At 43.0% G+C, this 15,096-nt stretch overlaps 1 protein-coding gene across 2 annotated transcripts in view; it reads right to left on the bottom strand.

Moving 5' to 3' along the window:
- The window catches only part of LOC140735657 (MICAL-like protein 2), a 119,230-nt gene that overhangs the window by 8,063 nt on the left and 96,071 nt on the right, over nt 1–15,096 (bottom strand). For both annotated transcript variants that reach the window (XM_073060967.1, XM_073060968.1), the window contains 5 exons: nt 13,926–14,395; nt 7,355–7,443; nt 2,537–2,663; nt 1,331–1,421; nt 376–449 (listed from right to left, as the gene is read on the bottom strand). In XM_073060967.1, coding sequence (XP_072917068.1) covers nt 376–449; nt 1,331–1,421; nt 2,537–2,663; nt 7,355–7,443; nt 13,926–14,395 — 851 coding nt within the window. The remainder of the gene's footprint in view (nt 1–375; nt 450–1,330; nt 1,422–2,536; nt 2,664–7,354; nt 7,444–13,925; nt 14,396–15,096) is intronic.

Here is a 15,096-nt window from a genome sequence, read left to right on the forward strand (position 1 = left end):
TAGTCTTTGCCTGATATTCCTCAATTCCTTGCATTTTTTTTAGTTCTCTTCAGCTCATGAGAACTGCAGGAATTTAGAAATTGTGAAGGTAATAAGTAAGAAGGCAGGAAAGTAGAACGGGGTCTGGAGAGAAGTGAAGGGTTTGTGGCAAGATGGAGGGCGAGAGTAATTAAAGATGCAAAGGCAGGAGAGGAATAAATAGGACAGAGGACAGGTCAGGAAGAGAAGTGGATATTATCAGCAGAGACATTATTGGAAATAAAAAGCACATTTGTCGTGAGTTTCATTGCAACAATATCAAAGACTAATTCTACAGCGTTCAGAATCTCATGTCCAGTGCTGATTGCTCGTTCCAACTAAGCTTTGGCCACTCACCTGCTTTACTCATTAACGTTCGCAGTTCCTGGTCAATCAGACGCTGGCGATCCTCAAGAATCTGTTGCTTTGATCTGACAACAAAAACAAAGGTGGTGGATTTACTTCATTAAGACTCGGATTCAGGAGTGGGAGCTACATGGAAAGATCAAAGGCTTGAGACATTCTGTTTGGCGATGTGCCTTGGGGAGGAGGAGCAAGGTAAGGAAATTGAAAATGTCTTTGAATGCACCCGCCAGTTGGTTGGCACAGGTACTCCATCAGGGTCTGTCGCCTTGCAAGTGTTTACCCTTTTGAAAGACATTCTGACGTCAGCCTCTGAGACAGATATTACAGGTTCACGGGGTGCTGAAAGGATTCTCATAGCTGTAGATCTATTCGCCCTTTCAAAACGAGCATAAAGGTGTTGAGCTCATCTGGGAGTAAAGCATCACAGCCATCCATGATGCTAGATTTCGTTTTGTAGGATGTAATAGCCTGCAAAATCTTCATGAATTCAGAATATTTTTCTCAACCAGTCCCTGATTTGTTTAAAGGGTGACAACATTCCAAAGCTATTGATGACTTTTTTACTCCCCACATCAGTCTACCTCCTACTTAAGCTGGACTCTGTGGTCCATAGCCTCACAAGCGTGAGATCTACGTTCTCTATTCTGAATACAGTGATTTACCTCTCCTTATGTGGCTTTACTCTATGGTCCTCATACACTGCAAGCAGTCTGTAATCCATCCCACTTGCAAGAATCTCAGTCCTGTAATCTTCTAGGTGCCAACAACAGTCTCTGTTTTGCAGCAGTGTGAGGACTGAGTGTGGGAGGACGAAGCAGAGGGTGTAAGTGGTCAGGGAGGAAGGGAGTGATGGATGGCAGAGGCAGGATAGGCTTGGTGTTGGGGAGAGGAGATATTGGAGATAGCAATACCCTCTCTTGTTCCATCCTGCTCAGATTCTACTTACATGTAAACAAGTTCAGACTCCCTTCTCATCAGCAACTGCTTCTCATGGATCAGTTTGAACCACTCCACCATCAGGTCATCTTCTTGGTCATCTGTATTTAATGTAAATACAAGAAGTGTTTAGTGCTTCTTTAAGTTGAGGTTGAAAGCCAGATAATGCAAAGGTCCTGCTCCAACACACTGGCATTGGGTCTGAGTCTCCACATTCTATAATGGTCATCTTCTGATAAATCAAACTGAAGGGTAGGAATATCAAGTCTACCCCACAGTCATCAAGCTCCAGCGTGAAATGCAAGGAATCAGTACAGAAAGCCATTCAGACCTTCAACCCTGTTCTACTATTTATAATACTCATAATTTACCTTCTTTTTCCAGCCTCTGTATTATTCATTCCCAATATTTTCACATTCATTCAGTATCCAAATCTTTATCTTCTCCTTCGGTTTATCCACCATTAATTTTGATTATGTGAAGCTCAGATTGTGATGTATTTGTCCCTGGGAATGTGCAAAAGATCTCTGAGAAGGGATGAGGGAGAATCATCTTGGGATCAGGATGATTAATACAGACCATTCCAAGACTGAAGGGAAAATAGTGGTCTAGAAATTCTGAAGTGGTTAGATCAATGCTCTTCCCATTCTCTTCATGGCTCACTTGAACTGCTCATTCTTGCAATCAGGACAACTATCTCAACAAAAGCAAAGAAAGCTGGAAGCAGATCTGAAATCACCATAGATGCCACCTGATCTGGAGTGTTTCCAGCAGTCCCTGATTTTGTTTTGGATTTCTAGTGTCTGCAGGATTTTTTGCAGTTCTGCTGCATCCCTTTATAAACTAGGGAAATAAACACAGTTCAACAGTATCAATGCACTTTAAACCCAAATAAATTAGGTATTGAGAAGCTGACGTGAGCCAAAAGACAGTTTATCAACATTAAATTTTAAAAAACCAAAATTATGAAAAATTGCTTTTCAGGAGTTAGATATAAATCCTCGGTGATAGAACAATCTGGGCAGGAGGGTGTACATGCTCAGAATAGACAAGGTTCTCTGATTTAGATGATCAGGGTCAATATCTTAGTTCCACCTACCCACCCTGTTTGCCTTCCCAGCAATCATTCAAACCAACACAGATCTCCATTGTCCCAAGACAGTCCCTGCGCTCCAACCCCTTCACTGCCAGGCGCGATGCAACGGGGCTCACTCACCTCCTTCACAGGTCCGGAGCTGAGGCTCTAGCTCCACCCCCTTCTGTTCTAAAGCGTCCAGCTCCTTCTCAATACTTTTCAATTCCCTCTGAATTTCCTGCTCCGACATCCGGCAACTGGATGGAGTCTGGAATGAGAAATGTGGGGTTTAAATAGAACACAAGCAGGTAGGCAGACACATGCAGCTGAGTTTGGATATTCTTGCCCTCTGAAATGAGAAACCTGATGCTGGAGCTGGTGCCCAGCAGTCCGTGAGTCAGGGCCTGTGGGTTCAGCACCTAATTTCCCACTGACTCTTTAAGTGCAGTATTATAAGACCATAGAACCATAAGACATAGGAGCAGAATTAGGCCACTCGGCCCATCGAGTCTGCTCCACCATTCTATCATGGCAGATTTATTATCCCTCTCAACTCCATAACTCCATTCTCATGCCTTCTCCCCAAAACCTTTGACACTCTAACTACCAAGGACTCTGCTTTAAATGCACTCAGTGACTTGGCCTCCAGAGCTGTCCATGGTAATAAATTCCACAGATTCACCACTCTCTAGCTAAAGAAATTCCTTTTATCTCTGTTCTAAATAGACATCCCTCTATTCTGAGGCTGTGTCCTCTGGCCCTAGACTCACCAACTACAGGAAACACACTCTCCACATCCACTATATGCTTTTCAATATTCAATATTCAATAAGTTTCAATGAGATCCTCCTTCATTTTTCTAAACTCCAGCGAGTACAGGCCAAGAGCCATTAAACGCTACTCACATGTTAACCCTTTCATTCCCAGAATCATTCTCATGAACCTCTCCCAGATTCTCTCCAATGCCATCACAGCTTTTCTAAAACTGCTCACAATACTCCAAGTGTGGTCTGACCAATGCCTTATAAAACTTCAGCATCACATTCTTGCTCTTATATTCTAGTTCACTCAAAATGAATACTAACATTGCATTTGGCTTCCTTATCACCAACTCAACTTGCAAGTTAACCCTTAAGAAATCCTGCACAATGATTCCAAAGTCCCTTTGTACCTCTATTCTTTGAATTTTTTTCCTTTTTAAAATATAGTCGACATCCTTATTTCTTCAACCAAAGTGCATGGACATACACTTCCCTACACTATATTCCATCTGCCACTTCTTTGCCCATTCCCTCCCCGCAGACTCCCTGCTTCCTCAGTGCTGCCTGGCCTTCCACCCATCTTTGAACCCTCTGCAAAGTTGGCCACAAAACCATCAATTCTGTCATCCAAATTGTTGACATATAAAGTGAAAACAAGCAGTCCCAACACTGACCCCTGCGGAACACCACTAGTCACTGGCAGTTAACCACAGCAGACCACCTACGATACCACCTTTTGCCTCCTGCCAGTCAACCAATCTTCTATCCATGTTAGCATCTTTCCTGTAATACCCCGAGCTCTTATCTTGCTAAGCAGCTTCAAGTGTGGCATTTGAAAATCCAAGTAAACAACTTCCACTGACTCTCCTTTGTCTATCCTGCCTGTTATTTCTTCAAAGAATTTCAAAGGATTCCAGGCTGACTTTTGGACTACTTTATCATTAGTCTCCAAGTACCCAAAACCTCATCCTTAATAATTGACTCCAACATTTTCCCAGCCACTGAAGACCAGTTAACTAGTCTATGATTTCCTTTCCTCTGCCTCCATCCCTTCGTAGAGTAGAGTGTCATTGTGACTTTCCAATCCTCTAGAACCATACAAGAATCTAGTAATTCTTGAAAGGTCATTGCTAATGCCTCCACAATCTTTTCAGCCACCTCCTTTAGTGGTCTGGTCCATGTGACTACCTAATTCAGACCTTTCAGCCTCCCAAGCACCAGGGTAATTTGAAGAACACACACCAGTCCTTATTAAGGTATCAGAAGCGGAAAGAATGAGCAGCTTCAAGTTCCTAGGTGTCAATATCCCTGAGGATCTATCCAAGGCTCAACATACTGATGCAGTGGCTATATCTCACTGGGAGTTTGAGAAGATTTGTTAATGGAGGAGGTACAGGATCCTGAAGGCACACGCACACATTTCAGGAACAGGCTCTTCTCCTCCATCATCAGATTTCTGAATGGCCAAAGAACCCATGATCACTACCTCAGTACACTTATTGTAATTTATGGTTTTTATTACTAAGTATTGTAATGTACTGTTGCTGCAAAACAACAAATTTCACAACATATGCCAGTGATATGAGACCTGATTCTGTTTCTGATACTGATTCAACTTCTCCTTAACAATAGCGAGCACACTCACTTCTGCCCCCGACACTCTCAAACTTCTGGCACACTGCTCGTGTCTTCCACAATGAAGACTGATACAAAAAACTTACTAAGTTCATCCACCATTTCTTTACCCTCTCATTACTACCTCTCCAGTAGTCCAATATCCGCTCTTGCCTCCCTTTTATTCTTTATCTATATATATATATATATATATATATATGTATATGAAAAACTTTTGGTATCCTCTTTGTTATTATTGGGTAGCTTACCTTCATATTTCATCTTTCCCCTCCTTATGGTTTTTTAGTTGTCTTCTGCTGTTTTTTAAAACTTCCCAGTTCTCTAACTTCTCAGTATTTTTTGTTATATTAAATGCTTTTTCTTTGACTTCTTTTTCCAGCTACCGTTGCCCCATCTTCCTTCTGAAAACTTCACCTTTGGGGTGTATCTATCCTGCGCCTTCCAGATTGCCCCCAGGGAATGCAGTATTGTCCGCACTGCTGTGCTTTGAATGGGATGTTAAGCAAAGTCCCTCAAGATTGTGTTGGAGTGTAAGGGTCACTGACAGGGTCAACATTTATGGCCCATTCCCAAATGCCCTTGACTTTCCTTAGTTGCTTCAGAGAGGTCAATCTTATCGATGGATCAGGAGTCACACACAGCCCAGAGAGGGAAGGAAAGGCAGATTTCCCACTTTGAACAGCACAGTAGATTCGTGGTTGGTGTTAATAAGAAATTATTTTCCTAAATTCAAGATTATCAAATGATTTTAAGTTCCAGTAGGATTTGAACTCAGGACTCTAGTTGACAGTCCAGGTCTTGGAATTATCTACCTGGTAATTTAACCACTGCACCACTTCCTCCTAACAAAAAGCCCTATGGTGCTACTTCAAAGAGAAGAGGGGCTTCCTCCAATAGGTGCTTATCCCTCAACCTACTGCTACCTTGGTCACTGCCACTGCTTTGTCACTCTGGTGTGTACCGTACCCGGCAGCAGAGCCTGGCCTGGTTGATGCTCAACACACCTAGGAATACCAAGTCTAGTGGCTCGTTGGCTGGAGGGACTCCACACCAGTATTCAGCTGTACCACTGCCTGGTATGGGAACTGCACCAACCCTGGCTACCAGCACATCTGTGGATGTGAACTTCCCTCCATTGAGGACATTTACAGCAGCAGGTGCAGAAAGAAGGCCTGGAATATCATCATGGACACCAGTCACCCCAAACAAAAACTGTTTCAGCTTGCTTCCGCCTGGCAAATAGTACCACGGCATTATAGCCAAGACCAACAGGCTACGGAACAACTTCTTCCTACAAGCCATTAGACCTATAAATTCACATGTCTATACATTGTGATGGATTCATAATGCAAAGATATTTATTCACTTATGTTGTGGGATGGATGTAAGATTTTAAAAATTCTAAATTCTAGATCTCCATCATGCCACAGTGCAAATGGAGAAACACTGTTATAGAACAACAGCTATAGATGGAGAAGTTTCAATAGTGTCCTCAAACCCACGATATCTAACTCACCCTGAAACTAACCCATACATTGACACATTCTCACAAGCACACAACACATTACCACACACACACAACCCCATACAGACACACATAAAAATGCACATGTACACATGCAAAATTTCACACAAATCCATGCACGGACCTACACAGACACAGAACGACACACAGTCCTGCACATACCTATCCACACACACATCTACTTTCATAGCACACATCCACAGAAAAGTTACACACACACACACACACACACACACACACACACACACACACACACACACACACACACACACACACACACACACACACACACACACACACACACACACACACACACACACACACACACACACACACACACAACATGCAAACAGCCTGTTCTGTAACAGAACGGAACGTTCAGCACAAATATACACTTGTTTGCTACTTTATTAGGTATACCTGTACACCTGCTTGTTAATACAAATATCTATTTGGCCAATCATGTGGCAGCAGCTCAATGTACAAAAACATGCAGACATGGTCAAGAGGTTTAGCTGTTCAGACCAAACATCAGAATGGGAACGAAATGTGATCTAAGTGACTTTGACTGTGGAAGGATTGTTGGTGCCAGACGAGGTAGTTAGAGTATCTCAGACACTGCTGGTCTCCTGGGATTTTCACACACAACAATCTCTGGTCTACAGAGAACGGTGTGAAAAGCAAATAAAAAAATTCAATAAGCAGCAGTTCTGTGGGTGAAACATCTTGATAATGAGAGAGTCAGAGGAGAATGGCCAGACTGGTTCAAGCTGACAGGAAGGTGACAGTAACTCAGATAACCACGTGTTACAACAGTGGCATGCAGAAGAGCATCTCTGACCGCACAGTGTGTCGATCCTCGAAGGGATAGGAAGGAGACCATGAACATTCACTCAGCGGCCACTTTATCAGTGGATGTGCAGAGGAGATTAATCAAATTCTCTGCTGGCATCACGTGCACCCTCAGTTTACCGTTATTCTCTATATCTTTGTCATTAACATGTAATGGGTTTTCCTTCCTTTTTCTCCAGTGCTCACCTCTTGTGATGATTCAGCAGGTTTTGCCAGATTATTGCTCTCCTTGTCATTGCCACCTATGTAAACATCTTTAAAAAATTCTTCTCTTGCTGTAAAGAAAGGAACATATAGATTACAAAACATACAGAATTCATAGGGGACTTCACAAATGCATGGGGGTTGTTTCCCCTGTCTGGGGTGTCTACAAGCAGGGGTCAGCCTGAAAGTAAGAGTCAGCCATTCAGCACTGACATGAGAAAAGATTTCTTCATGCTGAACATGAAAAGTATTTGTTCATGAAGAACTCAGTCTCCTCTACCCATGAGATTGAATTGCAACAGAGTCTCCTCAGTGCAAGATCAATATATGTCTGGATACTGAAGAACTGAAGGACTATGCAGTTCATGCAGGAAGGTGGCTTGAGATGAATGCTTATTAAATGGTTGAAAAGGCACGGAGGGCCATGAGGACTTCTCCTACTTCCATTTCATAGAATCCGAGACCCCTTATCACACTGAGTTCACACAAACCATCAAGCACCCATTGACAGTAAACTTACAGCCACACCGTTTATTCTCTCCATGGAAATTTACAGTGTCCGGTTAAGCTGCCAAACCAGCATGCGTTTGGGATGTGGGAGGGAACCGGGACACCCGGAGGAAACCCACGCAGTCGCAGGGAGAACATGGAAACGCCACGCAGACTGCACCAAGGTCAAGACTGAGCACAGCTGTCTGACACTGCGAGGCAACGGCTCTACTAACTAACTATTTCTTATGTTCTTATGAATCCAACTATTTCAGGGCAGTTGGTCAACAATACAAGCAAAAAAACTACCTACTTGTTCTCTTAAATGAAGATTCCTAGTTCTAGATTCTCCCACAAGGGTAAACATTATCTCCATGTCCAGCTTGTGAAACCCCTCAGAATTTTATCTTCTATCATTTTATCCTCACTCTTCTCATAATTCCATACAACATATTCAGCCCATTGAGTCAAAGCAACCCCATCTCGCAGCAAACTGCTCAGTCCCATATCCCTACTTACCCCTGACCTCCTCAGTCCCATTTCCCCACTTACTCCTGACCTCCTCAGTCCCATATCCCCACTTACCCCTGACCTCTTTCACCTGTCCAGCGATTCTCCCAATTCTTCCAACAGCAACCTCTGCTACAAGTTATCTAGTGCCTCTATATAACTGTACAACTGGTGTGAGAAGAAACTACAGCACCCCTGAAAGTCCACCCAGTCACAAGGAGAAAGTATAAGCTCCACACAGACAGAACCAAAGGCCAGGATTGAACCAGGGTACTTCCGACTTTGAGATAGCTCCTCTAACCACTAGATAACTGAGCCATCCTGTATCGGGGAAACCAAGCACTGATTGTGTGACTACTTTGTACTTCACTTGTATTCATCCCACAGGAACTACCCCAAGTTTCCTGTACCTGCCCCCTTTAATCTCCTTCCCATTCCCATACTGATCTACCTGCCTGTGGCTTCCAACACTGTTATAATGAGGGCCTGAGGAACAATGCTTGATCTTCATGGCAGCCTTTGATACCCAATATAGAATTCAAAGTCTTCAGGCAGCTCAGTTCCTCTGTATCAGAACTGGCCAATTCTGCTGCAGGTCATCTGAATATAATACTGTATAAACATTCTCACTTCATTGTCACAGTCTAATCTCCTGAACTTTTCCTACAGCTCGGACCCACATTTCACAGCATCAGGGTCAGTCATGATCTCATTGAGTACAGGAACACTGGCAGCACATTACTCTGTGAGCCTTCCCAGTAGCTCAGGGACAAAACTGTGTAGGTCGACAAACACTGATTTCCTTCCCTGAACTGTGGAGTTCTCTAGGTTCTCTCCTTTCCCCCTACAGACTGCAGACATTTGAAGCCCAACCCTGCACCAAACTATTGATGAGAGGGTGATGTTCACCAAAGTTTGAAGGAGGTTAAGGAAAGAGATAAAGTAAATCAAGAACTGCTAACCAGTGATCAACATCACCAGTTACAAGTAATTAATCTCACTGACTACTTCTCTGGGCTTTCACGACACTAAACTGTCCTACAGTATCAGTGCAGTGCACTGGGAGTGCTGCACTGTCAGAGGTGTGATCTTACAAACAGGATGGAAGAATGAGGCCCAGCTGCCCTCTCAGGTGAGTGAAAGGATGATTGCTTTGAAAAGCTGGAGACTCCTCCCTTGTGTTCTTCCCAACATCTATCCCTCACATAAACTGGATTGTGATTCAGTCACTTGGGTGGGTGGGAATTCAGAGTTGATGGTAAGCACCTATGCAAGACCCGTGGAGGTCCAAGTTAACTGCAAGCCAGCTTAGCAGCAGTCTATGTGAAGGACTCCCATTATAAACAGTCTCGTCCAGTGGATAACTGTGCTGCTGCCTCACGTGGCAGAGGTTTGGGTTGGGTGAGCTGTGCTGGTTTAGCCTCTGCCTCCACATTCCTCAATATCTGGCTCATTAGTCAATCATTCACCACAGCACCGTCCAGGGACTGGAGCTGGGAGAAAATGGGGATTCCTGTTACTATAATGAAAGTACGTCATTGGCCGGAGGGGTTTGTGGAATGACTTCTCAATTTTCTCATGTGCCAGGGCTCTTCCTGTATATCGCACATATCAATGAGTTTGATGTGAATGTAGAAGGCATTATTGGTAAGCGTGCATGTGTCGTGAAAAGTGGTGGTGTTGTTGCTGATAGCAAGGAGGCCCCAGAATGATATTGAGCTGGTAAGCTGGTAGATTACATTGTGAATTGTGGGAGGACTAATAAGGGTAGGATCTGTACCGTGAACATATAGCCCAATGGAGTAGCAAGGAAAGTGAGCTAGGTGTATTAGTCTGAGATTCCTGAAGATGGCAGCACAGATAGACAAGGTGGTGACGAAAAGCAAACAGGATGCTTGTCTTCGTTAGATATAATAGAGTATAAGATCAAGGAGGTCTTGATATAAATTTATAATACATTAGTCAGGCTCCAGCTGGAATACTGGCCAGTTCTGGTCATCATATTAAAGGAAGGATGTGATTGGACTGGAGAGAATGCAGAGGGGATTCCCTAGGATGTTGTCTGGAATCGAATACTTCAGTTATGTGGAGAGACTGGATGGACTGGATTTGTTTTCCTTGGGGAAAACAAGGTGTGCAAAAATTACTTGAGGTGTAGATAAATAGAAACTTATTCCCACGGTACAAGTGTCTTAAGACCTGCATGATTTTCCTCCTCTACCACCACTGGCAGTGCATCCCAGACACCCACCACTCTGCAAAAACTTGACTCGCACATATCCTTTCAACTTACACTTTCTCACTTCCAACATTGGTCCTGGTTTTAAAAAAGTTAAGGCTGTGTTGATTTTCAAGATTATCAAAGTCATTTTCAAACTCTTAATTAGTGTTGGTCATTCATATTTCTGTCATCTCCTTCAACCTCCCAACACTTTGAGATCTTCCCCCCACAGCAAACCTCCGGCACTTCTCAGAATTCCCTCACAACAACATGGGGGCTTGATGGTCAGTGGAGCTCTGCATCAATTGGGTTCTGCTTCTAATAAGGTTCTGTCTCCAGCCACCTTAGCCCTAAGCTGTGGGACTCTGTCCTATGCATCTCTGACTCTTTGATAACAACTCTATAGGTCAGTTGTGGAGAGCGCCCTCTTCTTTGTGGTGGCGTGTTGGGCCGCCAGGACTTAAGAACTTTTTAAAAGCTATTATTAATGCTTTTTGAGATAGTGATTTAGATGCATATCATATTTTTTACTGAGTTAAGTATTGTATGTAATTAGTTTTGCTACAACAAGTGTATGGGACATTGGAAAAAAAGTTGAATTTCCCCGTGGGGATGAATAAAGTATCTATCTATCTATCTATCTATCTCTCCTGGTGCGGAAGCTAAGAGTTTGTGCTGTAAGGGAAAGTGTGTCAATATTAATGAAAACTAGCTATTACACAGAAGGTGGGGTGTCAGTGTAAGTGGGTCTATTGCAGACAGGAGGGGTATAACCAGTGGAGTGCACCAAAGATCAGTTCCTAGCCCCAGTTATTTACCAACAATGTTGATGATTTGGAGGAGGGTCAGGATGTAAGGTGTCTAAGTTTGCTGATGACACGAACCTATGAGGGAGAGATTGTTGTGATAACTATATTTGGACTCTGAAGCTGATAGGTTGATTAAGCAGGTGAAAATATTGCAAATGCATTATAATACAGTATGTGAGACCATGCACTTTCTATGTGGAGTAAAAGGCAGATTATGATCTATATGGAGAGTGACTGTAAGTGAGTGAGATTTAGAGGGATATATCAGTTCTCAGATATGTATCACAAGAGGTTGCAGAAATATTAAGAAAGCAGATCCTGCTGAAGGGTCTCGGCTTGAAACGTCAACTGATCACGCTTTTCTACAGATGCTGCCTGGCCTGCTGAGTTCCTGCAGGATTTTGTATGTGTTGTTTGTAGTGTATCAGCCTTTACTGAATGAAGTTCAGACATTGGAAAGTATTGGTACAATTGTACAGGTGAGGTTAGATTTGAATTACTTTTCACAGTTTTGGTTTTGTTATTTAATACATCCCATATTGACATTGAAGGTAGTCAAAAAGGGATTCACTCCCTTTGGCTAATTTCTGGGAAGAGAGGATTGTTTTGTTACTGGTGGCTGAAGTAATTAGATCTATATTCTTTGAAGAATAAGTGGTGAACTTCATGATATATAAAAGATTTTAGAGGGGGCACAACAGAGTTGATATCGAGATGCTTTCACATGTGGGAGTGCCTTGAATAAGGAGATGGTGTCACAAGATAAGGGGCCAGTCATTTAAAGCTGAGGTACATAGGAATCTTTTCACACAGAAGGCGGTAATCCACAGAAATTTGTGACTGGAAGACTGAGGGCATTTAATGTCGACTCTTTATTTCAGGGAAGGGTCAGCTCTGTATTTCTCATGATAGATGCTGTCTGACCTGCTAAGGTCCTCCAGCATCTTGTGTATATTAAAAACACAAAATGCTGGCAGAACTCAGCAGGCCAGACAGCATCTATGGGAGGAGGTAGTGACGACGTTTCAGGTGGAAACCCTTCATCAGGAGTGAAGTAACATGGGATGGTCGAGGGGGGATAAGAAGTGGGGGGTGGGATGAAGTAGACAGCTGGGAAGTGATAGGCTGAAGGGAAATGGGCTAGGGGGAAGGTGGAGAATTATGGGAAATAAAAGAGAAAGAAAGGCAGGGCTGGGGGGAGATTATAGTGAGGGCGGAAAAAGAGAGAGAAAGAGAACCAGATTAAAATTATAGATAGGGATGGGGTAAGGGGGGGGCAGGGGTATCAACAGAGGTCTGTGAGTTGAATGTTCATGCCGGCAGGTAGGAGGCTACCTAGGCAGGAGATAAGGTATTGGGTTTTTTTCTTTTTTCTTACAGACTCTCACAGCTACCTAGACTCTGGATTTCCAGTGTCGGCAGAATCACTTGTGTTTATTTAAAGAGTAAGTAATTATATTTCTGAAAGATCAGAAAATTGAAGGCTATGGAGAACCAGCACGGAAGAGAAGAGGCCTGGGGTAGAACAACCACAATCACGTTGCATAGTGAGGCTGCTCCTAATTTCTTACATTTTTTCTGACTTTATTTAATATTTGCCTGTTCACAGGATATAGACGTATCCAAAAATGCTTGCATTTATTGGTTATCTTTGAGTGGCCTAGATCTCAATAGGCAGTTCGGAGTCAGTATCACTGGCAGGTCTGGAGTCACATTTAGGCCCAGACCAGATGAAGATGGCAGATTTCATTCCTACAATATTAATCAGCTAAATTTTTATACAATAACCCAGGATCTTTGTGATTCAATTTCAGAGTTTGATGTCAATCCAGATTAATTTAATTAATTGAATTTAAATTCTCCAGCTGCCACGATGGAGTTACATTCACATCTGGAGATTGACTCTCAGCTCATCCAATAACTTAAACAATGTACTACCCCCACCTCTTTGACCCGGGCCTTACTCAGCTGTCCTATCAGGCTCTATTGATGGATTATTAGCAAATCCACTTGAGAAAAGCTCCGATCTTGGGAAGCTTCACCATACTGAGGGCATTATATAAATGCATGTTACTGTGACAGCCTACGTATTTTGCTGATGCTGAGGTTTCCTTGGAAACCAAACGTTCAACTTGATTTGCATTTAACAATAGTCATAACACAAAAGCAATCAGGCCCTGCTAATTCTCCTATAATCCAGTAGAAGAACATTGCTTTAAGTTAAATATGTAGCCCAATTATGATCTCTTAATTACAATATAAACACCAGACATCTATGAAATTTGAACTGCATTCACTGAAAGGTTCAATTATGAAAATTAGATTTGTTAATGATTCTCTTACTGAACATCAAATGTATCAAAAATTTAGAAATTTCCAGAAGTATGTAAGTTTTCATGAACATTCTATTTTGTTATCAGACCAAGTTTCTATCATTAGTTATTGCAAAATAGAAGGAGCTTATAACTGGGAGAATGAAGAGGTATGTTATTGGCAGTGGAATGATTTGCAAGGATGTACTGACCTGCAGCCATACTTGATTTGCCTTGCTTGTGTGGAGGTTCCTCTGTTACCTTATCCAAAGGTGGTTGATAGATGATCGCTGGAGTATGAGAGCCACTTCCTTCGTTCTTAGAGGGAGTCACCGTGACGACGTGCTTGTCAGCAGTGGTTGGAGACTGGAAGGCATCCCCGATCCTGGACAATAGCTGTGGGTCTGGTTTGAGTACTTTCTTCTGAGAGGGCACAGTCTCTGGACTTGACTGCTTGTTGGGAGAGGCAGGTGATATGGAATTTGAGACATTACCTGGAACTTGGAGAGAGAAGGTCACCTCTACAGTGTGTCCAGCAGGTGTGCTAGTGTTCCCCCGAGTTGCACTCGCACTTGGTGTTGTTTTCTGTGCGCCGGCAGTGCTCGGTACATTGCCAAATTCTGCTGGCTTCTTTATATTCCGGTCTACAGGTGAACTGTGAATTTGCTTGACATCTGAGGGACTAAAAGCAGAAAACATTCCATTTTCAATCGTGGTTATGTTCATTCCACATCCAGTGCCCTTAGTTACAGGGATTAAAAGAAGGAATTGTGCATGCAGTCCTACACACCTGCTCACTCATTCAATCAAATTACAGCCAATATGGATCTGAACACCCACTTGTGACTCCCCTTCCCCACTTAATCCCCTCATTCCACTGTGGATCGTGTCTGAAAACATGCAATAAATTCCATGGAGTTAGCAAGAGTCCATTTCCAATCCCCATACAGGACTTCTTGGGGACCTGGGAGATAATTCTTTCCAACTGGGAAGTGTGGAAGATTCCTCTCACATTGGATGACATTAGGATCCTCTGGCTGGCATTGCTGACTAAGACAAAGACAGCAGTTAGAAGCACAGAAAGTACACATAGCCCTTGCCTGAAGTCTCTACCTTCTAGGCAAAGTGGTCAGTGTGATATACGGTGGATATTGAAGGAGATATTGGACATTGATCATGAGAAATGTTGCCTCATGTTGCACCTACAGAGAGCCTTGTGATTCACATTAACATTTGAGTTCTCAGGGGCAGGCTATTATTACATTCCCTGAATCTACAGGGAGTCTGTGATCTCTTTTTCTATTTCAGCCGGTGATCTGTGCTAGGGAGGTACCATGCCCTTCTCTTAAGTCAGGAGCCTCAGTCACCTCTTTAACAGTGTAT

The sequence above is a fragment of the Hemitrygon akajei genome, chromosome 11 (assembly GCF_048418815.1).
Source record: "Hemitrygon akajei chromosome 11, sHemAka1.3, whole genome shotgun sequence".
NCBI classification, from domain to species: Eukaryota; Metazoa; Chordata; class Chondrichthyes; order Myliobatiformes; family Dasyatidae; genus Hemitrygon; species Hemitrygon akajei.